Source organism: Lampris incognitus, chromosome 7, assembly GCF_029633865.1.
Source record: "Lampris incognitus isolate fLamInc1 chromosome 7, fLamInc1.hap2, whole genome shotgun sequence".
Taxonomy (NCBI): Eukaryota; Metazoa; Chordata; class Actinopteri; order Lampriformes; family Lampridae; genus Lampris; species Lampris incognitus.
This window is the reverse complement of record NC_079217.1, coordinates 45,959,186-45,974,807: the sequence shown is the minus strand read 5'-3', so window position 1 is coordinate 45,974,807 and position 15,622 is coordinate 45,959,186. Positions and strand designations below refer to the sequence as shown.

At 49.4% G+C, this 15,622-nt stretch overlaps 1 protein-coding gene across 1 annotated transcript; it reads right to left on the bottom strand.

Moving 5' to 3' along the window:
- Positions 1–1,052: 1,052 nt before the first annotated feature.
- Positions 1,053–11,006, bottom strand: tbx2b (T-box transcription factor 2b). Its single transcript, XM_056283194.1, is given in 12 exon segments — positions 1,053–2,297; positions 2,299–2,564; positions 2,567–2,668; positions 2,671–2,695; positions 4,177–4,320; positions 4,322–4,698; positions 4,701–4,760; positions 5,682–5,851; positions 6,061–6,137; positions 7,489–7,635; positions 8,948–9,215; positions 10,174–11,006. Coding segments are annotated over 12 exon segments (2,043 nt in total). The 5' UTR covers positions 10,536–11,006; the 3' UTR covers positions 1,053–2,252.
- Positions 11,007–15,622: the final 4,616 nt, after the last annotated feature.

Here is a 15,622-nt window from a genome sequence, read left to right as displayed (position 1 = left end):
CTGCGAGTCGTTCCGTACCGCGCAGCAGCCCCGCTGGCCCGGCGGCGCAGTCCTGCCCAAAATAATCAGCCTCCTTCCCTCGTCTCTCCTCTCAGCACGCGCGGCGTTAAAGGCATGCGCGGCCCTGAACAGTGGGACAAACGCGGCGGATTTATTTCTATGCCCTAAAATGTGGCGAACCTGCTGCTGGAAAGAAACGGTTAACAGCAAGTATGGTTTGGGCTAATTCGGGCCGCCGCTGCAGAGGATGTGTGTCACAACAGCAAGAGAAAGCCCTTCCGAGTCCTGCCCCCCCCCCCTATAAATACCCGCGTCTAAAAATACACCCCGGCCTTCACACAATACTGCAGGAAATAGGTACTAATACCAGGGAACCAGTGCATGTAGAGAGCGTGTCCCGTTTCACAGGTGCGGAGCACATCTACGCGGGCCTGACAACGGCCTGGTAACGTCTACAGAACCACCACCACCAACAGACCACGACGACAACAACAACAACAACAACAACAACAACAACAACAATAATAATAATAAAACAAAGCAGCGAGTGGGTTATTGTGCACAGTTTCAAGTTATTATTGTTCCGGGGTGACTTGGGGAAAACACTTATATAAATAAACCAATAAATCCGTTAAATGAACGCACCTGCCGGTGTTGGCAATCATTTTCACGACATTTGAATATATATTTGGAAACACGAATAAACTTGACCGGAAGTCGGAATATCATTTTGTAATTTAATGTAGCACAGGTGGAGCGGGGTTTTGAAGAACCAGATTATTTTTTTCCCCCTCTTCCTCCATTAGGGGGGAAACTCGGCCGACAGAGGGCGCCGTTGTCTCACAAGCAGGCAACGGCCCGCTCAGAGAACGTCGTTGTTTGTGTGGCTGTGCGCGAGGCGGGGTCCTTCAGGACTATAGATGGACCGGATTTATAGAAAAGAGAAAAGGGATCTAGGCTGTATTTTTGTTGTTGTTGTTTTGTTTTGTTTTGTTGTTGTTTTTTTTTATCTCAGGTAAACGAAACAATCATCCATGTTATAGGCTAATGATAATAATAATAATAATAATTAATGATAATGATACTAATAATAATAATCATAATTAATAATAATAAATGCAACTTTTCATCACAACGATCTTTTTTTTTTATTGAAATTGTGAGACAAAAAAATACCCGGACAACCAGCATAAACAAGATACTTTCATCTTTAAATATATTTATGAATAGATATGCGTCCATCGGAGGAGGAGGAGGAGGAGGAGGAGGAGCCGCTGTGTTGGAGTGAAATGACCTGAGGTTTTCCCATGTTTGCGACACCGACCTGCCAACAGGTAGCTAAGCTACGCGGGGTCCGCGTGGACTCTTCTTCCGGTGCCGGCGGTATCTGCGGCGACTTCAACGTGGCACGCACGTTCCCTTCACGTGTCGGACGCAGGAAAATCAGCGATGACGATTTCTTTTCTTTTCTTTTCTTTTTTTTTTCTTCTTTTTTTTTCTTTTGTTTTTTTTCCAAACCAACAAGCCCTAGATAGCTCTAATTTACAGTATACGTTAATGGAAATGGAAAAAAAAGGAACGAGTTAAAATCGAAATATATACACTCTAATATACAGTCTTGAATAAATTAATACCAATTGCATATTCTTGGATCCCAGCTTATTTACATAATTTTATTTTAATTACATAAATAGTTCAGAAACAGTTGTCTGGCAGGATTGATAAGCGTTCTTCTCGGTTACCTAAGACGGAATGTTTACGTCCCATCCCTCCTGTAGTAGTAGTAGGCTATAGGCTATGTAGACGTGTGTGTGTGTGTGCGTGTGCGTGTGTGTGTGTGTGTGTGTGTGACGCAGCTTTACACCTCCCAGCCACCGCAGTGCTCTGCTAAAACAAACAAATACGACAACTCGGAGAGGCCCTTGGTCTGAATCGCGGCGCGTGTTTCAGGACAAAACCATGACGTGAGAGATCGGCCCGCTCCACATGTCCACCTCTCCAGCGGGCCTCTGCACTATAACGTAGGGATCAGTCACAAACACACGTTTGGTTTGTACAACTCAGTGCACCAGCGGACCGGGTCGTGTCGCCTTGACAGACGCGCCGGCGCCGCGGCTCCGCGCCCCGGCCGCGTCCGGGCGCGGGAAGGTCGCAGTGGCGGGATTGTGCTGTATAAAACAAATGCATGATGTCCATTAATATTCAAGCGAAGTCTTCATCGGATGGAGCTACTCCAAAAAAAAAAAAGGATATCACTTTGGGGAATCTCGGGAGGGAGACGTCTCTCGCTGGCTTTCCCAAGCCGCTCACCAGTCTTTGGATGTTCTGCAGCTCATTGATGGAGTCTTTCATGGAGGCTTTGGGGGACGCGGCTCGGCCGCTCCCGCCGGTCTTGTGACTGTGGTGCTCCGGCGCGGGACTCGTCTCCCTGCTGCCGCATTTGGAGGATTCGGATCCGGCGTTGAGACTGCCCGGCAGGCTGCTGGGGAGCAGGCTGGAGCTCTGGGGGAGGGAGACGGGCAGCTGGTACGGGTTGAAGCGGAGCCGGGGACGGGAGCTGCTCAGAAGGGGTTCCTGGACAGGGAGCCGGCGCTGCTGGTGGCGGGCAGGGCGGAGGCGGACGCCGCCGCCGCCGCCGCCGCCATGTAGGTGTAGGGGTACGGGAAGAGCCCCCGAAAGTCGGCATCGGGATGCCCTAAAACCGGAACAGAAGAAGCTTTTAGCCAGCGGCACACACAGCTCAGCATCACCACGTGTTTCTCCATCAGGCACGCTACAATGAGCGGGCGCGCACAGGTGTGTCTGGCCGGAGGACCCTCACACACCTGCGGCCAGACGCAGCTCCTACCTACCTACCTACCTACAGGGTAGGTCTCGTTCAAAACGTCAAATATTCAATCAATTCCACATTTTAAGGACTCAAGTGTATTCCGATTTTTTTAAAATGATTTAATACACAACTCGTTTCATATAGAACTCATCTTCCTGTTTCAATGGGGGTCGTTCCTATGACAACCATCTCGTACATCTGCAAGATTTCATGGTTTCATTTAAAAAGCCGAGAGCTGTTCAATAGTGTTATTTCTAAAATAAAAAAGTCTCAATTTCACGAGAGCTAAACAACATCTTGCAGGGGATAGCTGCTGTTGTGAAGACCTGGTTTACGGTTCTGGTCTTCCACGTCTTCAGATGTCCTGCAGGTCTGAGCCTCGTGAGGCCTTTTGCTCGAGCTGAGCAAATCAGAGCCATGCTTTTCTTTTGCAACGGTAGCACAGCCTGAACCATCCAGCTATGCTACAGGTGCTCTCTCTCTCTCTCTCTCTCTCTCTCATTCTCTCACTCGCTCTCTCTCTCTCTCTCTCTCTCTCTCTCTCTCTCTCTCTCTCTCTCTCTCTCTCTCTCTCTCTCTCTCTCTCTCTCTCTCTCTCTCATTCTCTCACTCGCTCTCTCTCTCTCTCACTCTCTCTCGTGCTCTCTCACTCTCTCTCTTTCACTCTCTCTCTCTCTTTCTCCCTCTCTCTATATACACTATTTATATATAAATAAATAAATAAATAAATAAATAAATATATATAGTATATATATTGTACATATGTAGTTTTTGAGTGAATAGAGTGGAATATATCTTGTATATATTGTATATATGTAGTTTTTGAGTGAATAGGGTGGAATATATATTGTGTATATATATATATATATATATATATATATATATTGTATATATGTAGTTTTTGAGTGACTAGGGTGGAATATATATTGTGTATATATATATAGTATATATGTAGTTTTTGAGTGAATAGGGTGGACTATATATTGTATATATTGTATGTATCTAGTTTTTGAGTGAATAGGGTGGAATATATATTGTATATATATATTGTATATATGTAGTTTTGAGTGAATAGGGGTGGAATATATATTGTATATATATTGTATATATGTAGTTTTGAGTGAATAGGGTGGAATATATATTTTATATAATGTATATATGTAGTTTTTGAGTGAATAGGGTGGAATATATATTGTATATAATGTATATATGTAGTTTTTGAGTTAATAGGGTGGAATATATATTGTATATATATATATTCTATATATGTAGTTTTTGAGTGAATAGGGTGGAATACATATTGTATATATTATATATATGTAGTTTTTGAGTGAATTGTTACTTACCTGAGAGGCCAGCATGTGCTGAGACAGATGGAAGGGGAAGGGGTTCGGGGTGCCCCCTGTGCCCTGAGCAGAGAGGCTGCCATTTTCCAAACCACTTGCTCCGGATACAGAGGCCAATAGATGTCCCATGCCCATGGCAGAAAAACGCTCCCGGGGCCATGGCGAACTGCCCGGGGTGAAACAACAGTGGTGATCCGGCGTTGAGGGGGTTAAAGAACTGCTGGCCGTGCAGCCCAGACAGAGCCAAGCTTTGTAAGTGGCCCGGGCTGAAGTGAGAGGGGCTCTCCGTTTGGACCATAAGAGGGGAGAAGCCATCTTTGCTGGGACCTATGCCTGGGGTCTCTGAGTCCTTTTTGGACGGATCTGTGGTGTCCTTCCTATGTCTGCTCTCCACTTTGTCTTTCTCAAGGTTCCTTATACTGAATATGGAGTCGTCCTTCTTCTCCACACTAGGCTTGTCCCTCACCCGCTCTTCGCATCTGGAGCTGTAAGGGGACAGGCGTTCAGGGCGGGGCTGTTGGACCCTGTGCAGCGGTCGTCAGGGTGGTCAAGTTCCTGCTCACTGTCAGTGCACGTCTTCTCTTCTGTCAGACACAACGGAGCAACACAACAGCCGTAAGCATACAACAGAATTTTTAAAAAAAAATAGTAGTTATGTTCAGATCACAAGTGCACGATAAAATCTCTCCAGCCTTAACCAGGTCTTCCACACAATATTCACCAACATACATAGACTGACAACTAAGGCCGTGTTGTAGTCTTCACCATGCATGGTGCACCCTGACACCTTTAAATCAGGTGGCCTGTATCTGCTGCCTCCAGGAGCAGAAGATACAGCTGAGAGCCAGCTTGGCTTCCCGGCGCGCGCGCACGCGCGCACGCACGCACACAGAGCGCTTGCAGGCAGCACCACGTCATGACTAGAACCACAACAGCTGCGACTCGTCATGTGATAAATAGAGCAAAGAGCAGGAACGACTTTTAAGAAGTATGATGAATAACATATAAAGCGGGCAGCAGCAGCGTCACCTCCCGGTACACACCGGTGGAGGCTGTCTGCCGGACACGGCTAATACGTGTTGCACACTAACGAAAGACCTCCAACTTCCACAAGCCACCCTGCACCAAATAAATACATAAATAAATAAAAGCGCACTTCACCATGCGTCTCACTGCCAGATACTGTCAGGTGTTGTGTGACGAGAGAGAAAAGAAGACTCGTAAGTGGTGAAACTGATTCTAACAGCGAGCGTGTGGGTGTCATGAGCGGTGCTGCACCTTCACTGGGTCGGACGGTGTGATGGAGGTCATGACGTGCTGAAATCAGCCATTACCAACCCCGTCAGAGCCAACGCAGGCTACATCACTTACTACACACACACACACACACACACACACACACACACACACACACACACACACACACACACACACACACACACACACACACACCTCCTACACACGAGCTTCACACTGTACAGGCCGCGCAGATGCGCGAGTCTGACCTCGGTTGTTGGGGTGGAACCTCAGCGGGCTGGACGCGGGTCCCCCGGGAGAGTGCAGCGCGTCTCTTCCGGTCGGCGGCTCGGTGGAGGAGGCGTCCGAGTCTGCGCCCTCCCGGTCCGCCTTGCACTGCTCCTCGTACATCCGCAGGGACGGGAGAGTGAGCTGCTTCCTGCAACGGAACCAAACGTTTTGAAAACAACAACAACAACATGCGCGCCTGCGCGCCCCCCGGTGCGAGCTCACAGACGGAGCAAAGCAAAGGGAGACTTTAACCACCGACCACCTATTACCACACCACACGCGAGACAGGGCACATTCTCGTACGATTATTTATTTGTTTATTTGTTGTCAAAGCGCCATAGTGAGCAGTTGTGTTACCTTTTCTCCCTCCTTCCATTGCCCGTGTCCCGGAATCCTTTGGCGAAGGGATTGTTGTCAATCTTGAGCTGCGTTATCTGCGAGGAGAGAAGCGCGAGGCCCTTAAGTCAGTACACTTGTTTTGGCGCAGCGGAGGAATATAACAGGCCCGAACATGGGGGGGGGGGGGGGGGGATACCTAATCTTATTTCCATAGCTGACAATGCAGCTGTCAGGTCCGTCCTCCCCGGGGCAGCGCCGAGTCTGACAGCCTCTCAACCTGGACTATATCGGAATCAAGTAATTTGGGGAATTTGATTTGTTGTGCTATCCCCTTGCAGGCGCCACTATGAGGTTTTTTTGCGAAACACACTGAAAAGCTGCAGAGAACAGGAGCTGCACGTGGCCTGGAATTTGCATTAGTAATGGAGGAATAATGATGGGGCGTTATTCTCACAAGCCCCCGGAGAGTAATTCTGCCACTAGATATTTCTCCTAGGGGTTACACAAGCCTTTCTTTTTTCTTTTTTTTTTTGCACAGAAAAAGAAGGAGGAGGGAGGGAAGGGGGGGCTACTTGAAAAGACGACTGTCATATCAAAAATTAATAACGTGGTTTGGATCATTGCTTGCTCATGCAAGTGTTTTATTGTGAAAGAAGCCCTTCTTGTTTATCCCATTACAAGGCGTTTACTTCCACGGCATTAGAGCCGCTCCTTCCTGCAGCTCCTTGCACACGCAGAGGCTGCGTGCATGGGGCCGCGGAGGCCCCAGGTTCCCCCTCTTCACCTTGCCTGCAACTCTTGAGGAATTTGCTAATGGACCAATGAGCGACGCCGCCGCTCCAGCGCCGAGCGCGACGGGACGGCCGTGATCCCGCAGCCTCGGACGGCGTGCGGCGCGCACACCAGCTGCCCTCTAATTGAATATGGCTCTCTGTCATAAACTTTACGACTACAGCGGGACCACCAGTCTCCCTGTCACATAACCCCATCAGCTCGATCACGCAGCGCGGAGCAGCGATGCCGTCAATGTGAAACGTCGCTGGACTGGAAAAGTCCGTTTGAGATGCGGAGGGATTACATCTGCAGCGACCGTGGCACGACGGTGAAGTGCCACACGTATACTAGCCTGGCAAAACCACGACCAAAACCGCGCAGGGAACCCCCCCTTCTCTCTCTCTCTCTCTCTCTCTCTCTCTCTCTCTCTCTCGCTATTTCTAATGTCTCCACTGCAATGAAGGGTAATCACACACAAACCTCGCATTAATCCTAATGAACCGCCGACTAGAGAAGAGGAAGAAAAAAAAACACACACAAAGTAGTGTAATGACCCACAGAGCCCCGGCCATCAACTGCTGAGGGCGAAGCTGGCCCTTTATCCAGACCAGAAACCACGCACACACGGGGTTACTAGGAGGAGCTGACGGTGCCCTGGGCGCGCGTGCATACCTTGTCGTTCTGATAAGCGGTCACGGCCACGAAGTCCGTCTCCGGGAAGACGTACGTCCTGAACGTGCTGTACGGCAGCTTGAGGATGTCGTTGGCTCTCACGATGTGGAACCTGGGCTGGTACTTGTGCATGGAGTTTAGGATCGTCTGCAGAGGCAGAGGCAGACCAAGTGTGGTTAGAGGTGAAATAATAAACAGAGACACATTGTGATGACATCCCTTTTTTTGGGGGGTGGGGGGGGTGTTTTTTAATTTTTTACTTTAAAGCAGATAGTGTATCTTAAACTATACAAGAAACGGGTGCATATAATATAATTCATCGCCTATTTAGACTACTGATGCAACCTTTCCCTCTAATTGTCGGGTTTAGTAAATAAACCCTACTTGCTGTCATGAAGACTAATGTAAACCCCGAGCTGCTTGCATGCGCTTTAAAACACTGTGTTATCAGAAGGTATATTAAAAATAAACGGTAGGCCTAAATATTGAAATAAACACGGTCGTCACGGTCAAGTCCAATCATGGATTTTAAAAGTTTGCATTTGGCAGAGATGAGAAGTAGTATAAACCCCTCCCCGCTAAGCGAGCGTGGCGTGGAGACTTCCACAAAAATTACTGTCAAACATTTGAAATGATTATCGTGCGCCATCTGAATGTTATTGTTGTTCGCAGTCGCTTTGTTTACGTTTGGATCTGGACGCGCTGATCCCGACCCCTTACTCTGAACCACTCACCACCTCCCCGCGCGGCCCGCCGCGCGCTCTGCCCGCCCGCCTGCCTGCCGCCGCGAGCCCTACCTGCCGGCCGCCGCGCTCTCTACCTGCCGGCCGCCGCGCTCTCTACCTGCGCGGCGTGTCGTTGTTACTCGCCCTCCCATCCAAGATGGGGCTCGGTGAAGACATCAAGACATCAACCGACTCGCCCATCAAAGCCGCGATTCCGCCTGATTTCTCTTTGACCCCATTTGACGTTACTTCACCTAATCCCCAACCCAAGCCCCGGTAACACCGCCCGCAGATACGTCCGTTGCGCTCCTCACACAAAACAGCCTAAAACCTAGAATTAAGGCCAGGGGTGTGACGGACGATGTCACAGAGGCCTCCCTCGTATTCGGACGCAGGGCTAAGAGCGCTTCCGGGATACACCACCGGAGCTAACCATGTCGCCCAGATGTCACACCTTATGGCAGCAGCGGTCGGGAATTAAGACGTGGACGAAGTGTCATCGGGGTTTGGCCGCCTGCATATAGTTACGCACCGAGGCATGCGAGGGTGAAAATGAGGATAATTCAAACACCCCCCCCCGCCCCCGGTATAACTTGAATTACAGAGTATGAAACACTGCCTTTTGCTCCATAAAACGTGCGTAGGCCTCGACCCCCGCGCGCTCTTCCCCCCCACCACCACCACGCGTCAGCGGGGAACAACACATTCGTATGGAAAAGTGGAGGTGTACTTACGAATCCGTGCTTGTCGGAAATATTGTTCGTTAGCTTGAGTTTATGAAAAGCAACCGGCTTTGCCATCCACTGCTCGCCCGTGGCCGGGCTGTCCGGGTGGATGTACATCCTCTTGGGCATCTCCGGGTCGGCCTTCCCGGCTACCATCCAGCGCGAGTTGTGGAACTTGTAGCGGCAGTCGTCGGCGGCCACGATATCCATTAAGAGAATGTACTTGGCCTTCTTATCGAGGCCGTTTATTCGCACTTTGAACGGGGGGAACATTCTCCTGGAAGACACGTAAACATGCACGGGCATAAACACGCTGTGATTCATGACACGCAAGACCGAGGGGGTCTGCCCTAAAAAAAAAAACTAAAAAAAAAAACCCCATTATAGGCACACGATACACATGTCAGAGAGCACAACACGACCCGTCAAAAACCAGCAGTGAAATCAGACATTCATTTTGAAAAGAGGCTTTGCGCCCCCCCCCAAAAAAATGACTACATAAACACTGTATAAACACACACACACACGCACACGCGCACACACACACCGCGCGCGCGGTGTGCGCGTGTGCGAGTGTGTGTGTGTATGACCATATCTCCTCATGGTCCAGCTCTTTGAAGTGACAGCCCATTTACAGAATCCAGAGGCTCGGTGGCCACAATAGCAAACATTTCTATCCAGCGATTAGATTCCCAATCATTTATAAACGTCACGGACGTCTGAATTACACACAAGAATTCGTCTGCGTGGTCACAGACGACGTGTATTTTTCGAATAGCTCGGGGCTTCTATACCGAGTCGGTGATGATGATGATGATGATGATGATGATGATGGATGAAGCCAGTTTTGCCTCTCTAGATTTTACGTTTGAAAAGTTACTGATGCCCAAAGCTCACGTTACCTACATAGAGCAGTCTCACCGATACCAACAAACGTGTCACTCCTCCAAAATATTATATATAGGAACTCGGATTATTATTATTATTATATTTTAATTAAATATGCCCGAAAAATTACTATTTGATGATTCACAGATAAAAAAAATCACCGAGTCGGTCTGTGTGACTTTAGGCCTCACGCAGACCGACTGACGGCGCGGACGGGCGCTGAGCGTTTGGAGCATTCGCGCAAAAGGGTTCAGACCGGCGACGCGCCTCCTTCGCCGGACACGGGCCTGCCCCCGCCGCCGCCGCACGGGAGAAGGTGCAGCAGAACTACTGCGAGCGATTCTTACCTTCCGGATTTGGTAATAACCATCTCCGTCCCTAATTTATGAAACTGGTCCCAAAGATCCTTAGCTTCCAACGTGACTTTGGGGTCGTCATCCACTTCTTCCTCCGGCTCCAAACTCTTCAAGCTGCGAAGATGTGCCGCCTGATGGTGATGGCTCAGGACAGGGTGCAGCCCAGCCTCCGCCGCCCCGGCTAGAGTGTGGTCCGGTATGGGCTTGGTGAGCGCCCCGGGAGGCAGCGTGAGCGCCGGGAAGAAGGAGGGCTGTGCAGCGGCCAGGAAGGCTGACATGGGGAAGTCGGTCGGCCGATGAGCGTGGAAAGGGTGATAAGCCATGGCAGTCCCTGTGAAAACTGGATCTCTCATCGGTGCATCCAAAAAATCGAGGTAAAATAATTATGTTCCGTGGTATCTCCCCCGACCTAAAGCAGTGTAGGTCCGTTTCCCGGAAAAAAAAAACAAAAAAAAAACAAAAAAAACAAAAATGCTGAGAGAAGTGGGCTACAGAAGGGATTTGGAATAACAGTGTCTGGTTTAAAAGGCGTTATCGGCGGACGCGATTACAACGAGAAGAAGAAGAAGAAGAAAAACAGCAATTGGTGCAGTCTTCCTTAGGTACCTCCACGAAGTAGCCTATGTGAGTCGCAGCGGGCGAAGCGCGCGGAGCGCCGCGTGGAGGACGGAGACGGGCTGCGTGCCTGCGCCCTGCCGCTCCGAGGGAAATCTGCTGTGTCTCGCGGAAGGCGGGCTGCGATCATTCCACACGGCCGAGCTGCGGAGCTGCGCTGCTGAGATGTTGCCCCGTTCACTGGAGAACTGTGACTATCTCACATGTCTTTCCTGCCTCGATCCCAACACTAATGAACCAAGCCCCTTTGATTGTGGATTTTACGCTTTCTGGACCAATTGCGGGCCTCTATAGGCGTGGTTTTGACAGCTCCGGTCAGACTCTAGGAGGGGGTGGACGAGAAGGTGTCGGAAGCATTAGCAGCAAGAAAACATGTCAACAGAATAAAATATTAACCAATGACAGGAAAGATCGGGAAATCCCACCCCCATTTCCAAGCCAAACACCGGGTCAGCCCCCAATTCTTGGCTGGTGGAGACATCAGCTCGGTCGGCTTGCGTTTTAGCTACTCTGTCAATGGGGTAGGGTCCTTCGATGGAGAGCTTCTAGCCTCTGGAGAAACTAACCTGTCCACCGGCCGACTCAGTGTCGGTCACCTTTCTGCCGTGGGATCGCAGTATTGACGTGAATCACTGAACCGCTTGCCTTTTTAATATCTGGCGCAAGTCAAAACAGTAACTCCGAGACTAGGCTGCGCTGCACATTTCGGAGAGGTTTTGCCTAGTGTTTATTCTCCCTCTCGCTCGCTTGTTTTTTTTTTTCTTCTTCTTCTCCTGTCTTTACGTTTAACCGCATAACAGACACGTGATTATAAAACGTTATTAACCAGCGCAGACGGGACAGAGCCTCATACTTGACTAACACATGTCGCCACCGTTTTGCGAGCGTCCAAAACCGTGCGGTTCAAACGCCACGATGTGGGTTAAAGCGGTCATCCCTGGCTTCTGTTGCCCCGCTGCTGTCTCGCGAGCGACTCGCCGGGGAAGGGCACTTCCTAAATAAAGCGGAACACGGGCACTTTTAGAGGGGCTAGAGCCCCGGCCGGGTCACTCGCAAAGCGCAGAGCCAGATGCGGCGTCGAGGCAAGAGGAAACGAGAGCAGATGAATGAGTTTCGAGAGCGAGAGCGGTGAGTGATCGATCCGATGCACACTCAGAACCAGAACACTTCCTTGTAGCCCGGGTCTGCTGCTTGTCTGCCGGTGGGCGTCATGAGAGGCTTTTGCTGCTTTCACTGCAACACACACACACACACACACACACACACACACACACACACACACACACACACACACACACCAGCCTCATTTTTCCCGGAGACCCCGTGATATGTTTTATTCATTTTATTTTATTGTTTGGGATCGTGTATAATACTATGTGTCCGCATGCATCGTAGGCCGCTGCTAATTACGTATACACGCTGTCCGCTGTCCGGAGCGGTGCGGTTTCTGTGTTGCTCTTGCAGCGTGCAGCAGCCTTATCCAGCTCGCGCCGGCGAGGCGGCGATGTGATTTATTGCCCCCCGCGCGAAGGACTTACCCTCGCAGGGTGCGGGGCAGGGCATCGCGCCGTCGCCCTCCGACAGATAGTCGGTAATTGTCAAACCGCGTACAGTAGTCTACACGAGACTGCTCGAACCGTTACACGCGACCCCAGGGGCAGGCCGGTATCTGGTTTCCGATCTGCTGCTGCGTGTCCCTTTAAGAGAGCCGTTCTGGGAGAGCCTTGATTAACTTGGATTGAGTTTGTCAAAAGAGCCGCTTGGCGCCAGGCGGCTGAAGCGCCGCAATAACAACAGCCCTGTGTCACTTCAGATTTACCCTCCAATCCTCCGCTGGTGACCTCCGCTCGCGTCGCCATGCCGGCTTTCACACCACAGCCGCCGCTCTCCGGCGAGGCTCAGCAGCCAGACAGTTTCCCTCCTCTCGACTCCTCTTCCTCTCCTTTCCGTCACATGCGGATCTGGGCGGACGGGGACCGTCTTCCTGCCATCCAGCCCCGGGATCAGTCGTCGGATGGTGACCGCGGGCGCGATGCCCAACTCGCTGATTTCTAAACCGAATTCAAACAAAAACAAAAAACAAAACTTCTATCTAATCCCTCCCGAATGAGACTGTAAAACACGACTGTAGCCGACATTTCCTCTTAACCCGTGAAACCCCCCCCCCTTCTCTCTCTTCTCTCTCCTCTGTCTGTGTGACTTTCCCAGGGCATTCAGCAAAAAAATACAGGATATATATCTCTCTATATATATTCTTCTTATAGATATTTACATGCATATATACATATATGTATATTATATGTAACAATATATATATTCTTACATATATATGTGTGTAAGAATTTTTATATATATATATATATATATACATACATACATACATACACACACACACACATATATATATATATACATATATACATATATAACTACAAACACTCCTTCCTCGAGTGGTTTCTTTGACAGCTGATGATTGCTTATAGCGTGTAACAGGCTTGTACTGTCTTATAGAGAATTTACTTCACTATACACACACACACACACACACACACACACACACACACACACACACACATATATATAATCATTTAATACGCGAAAGGAGGCTATTTTTATTTGGGAGTGATAAAAAACCCCAACAACCATTAATTAAGTAGATAATATACCGTCTTATTTGCCGAGAGTTAATTGATTTTGTTTTGTTTAGTAGGACGTACAGGCAAAAATATCAAAAATGATATGTATGTATAAATAAATATATTCAATACTTTAGATGTTACTGTAGCTACACACTTGTTGCATTCGATGTTTTAATCCAGCTGTCCAATGCGTCCGTATGACAAATAACCACAATATCACACACACACACACACACACACACACACACACACACACACACACACACACACACACACACACACACACACACACACACACACACACACACACACCCAGGGCTATTACACTAAAACCTATTTTTTTCCTCCCATGCCTTTGAAAAAAAAAACAATATGTATTTTTGATAGTCCACTTGATTGTGCAGATTTTGCGACACTTTGTGTGTGCAGATTTTGCGACACTTTCTGCACTGTTTTTTAAAATGCACGCTGTTTTCTCAGTGGTCGAACGAGCGCTGTCCCCGAGGAGCCCGGCGTCCAGTCAGACGCGGCGCGCAAGCTTGCCGCGCGCGGAGGTAGATGGCCAAACATATGGGGACTAACGGCTTCCTCCCTCCAATACACAACGTGCTAATTGTATCAACAACGCTGTGCAATTAGTCACCATTTATTTGTTCTGTATCATCGGCGTTGCGTGTTTGGACAGCGGGGAAACTGCTACGCACGATTTAAAAGTCATTACGCTGCGCAGGGAAACGTCTCGCGCAGCCTACGGCGAGCGGGACGGTCATTATTATTATTATCATGAGCACGTTTCAGATAGGTTATCACGTTTCAGAAAACGCGCGTATCAATGGCGGCTGCAGGCCCGCCGGTTGTAGGTGTAGGTTTTGCGCTCAGCGGCAGGTTGTGTAGTAAACCTGGTGTCCTTGTGCTGCTGTCTAACGGAAGTATGTCCAACACGGGCAGAATGTGTGGCGCCGCCGGGATAATCTGCCGGCCCGTGTTAGTGATACGCTTTAAAGACACACAAATGACAAAATAACAGCGCAGTTGACCATATTTGTCCATTACCGAGTATTGTTCTTTTTACTCTCTCGGCATTGTTACTTTCCTCCCTTTCATCTCCTCATCTTCTCTTCCCATCTCTGCATCATCTCTTCAGCTATATTTAGCGGGTAGACTGAAGCCTTGGCGCCAGACCGTTTAAGACCTGTCAAAGTCCCTCATATTTCCCCTTGTCACATGTATACCCAGCGCCTCCTCCAGCTACCACTGCCCCCTCTTCCTCCTTCTCCTTCCCATCGCTGTTCATTCTCATTTTCCTCCTCTCCCTCTCTCCCTCTCTCTCTCTCTCTCTCTCTCTCTCTCTCTCTCTCTCTCTCTCTCTCTCTCTCTCTCTCTCTCTCTCTCTCTCTCTCTCTCTCTCTCTCTCTCTCACACACACACACACACACACACACACACACACACACACACACACACACACACACACACACACACACACACACATGGACGGACGGACGTGTTTACGTTTCTCTGCGTTTCTTTCCCTGTCTCATTAAATCCAAGGGTTTAATCCCTCTATTTGCCCTCTGTGAAGTCAGCGTCATTTGCTCGTCTTCGTGCTCGTGTTGTCTCATTGACCCAAGTCAGCAGGGCTGCCGCTGAGCTGTCCACTTTGCTCGGCCCGACGGCGTCTGATTGATGAAAAATAACAGTTCTCACAGGAAGTAAAGCAAAATGGCAGCCCACCCCCAGCCTGTCTCTCAGTCTGTCTCCCAGTCTGTCTGTCAGTTTGTCTCAGTCTGTCTCTCAGTGTTTCTGTCAGTTTGTCTCTCAGTCTGTCTGTCAGTCTGTCTCCCAGTCTGTCTCCCAGTCCGTCTGTCTGTCTCTGCCTGTCTCCCAGTCTGTTTCTCAGTCTGTCTCCCAGTCTGTCTCCCAGTCTGTCTGTCAGTCTGTCTCCCAGTCTGTCTCTCTTTCTGTCGGTCAGTCTGTCCCCAACCTGTTTCTCAGTCTGTCCCCCAGTCTGTCTCTCAGTCTGTCTCCCAGTTTCTCCCCCAGTATATCTCTCAGTCTGTCTCCCAGTCTGTCTCCCAGTTTATCCCCCAGTATGTCTCTCAGTCTTTCTCTCAGCCCGCACAGACGCGCGCGTGCGCGCGGAGCGGCGGAGCCGTATTAGCGTCCATCACGTGGTCATCTTGAGT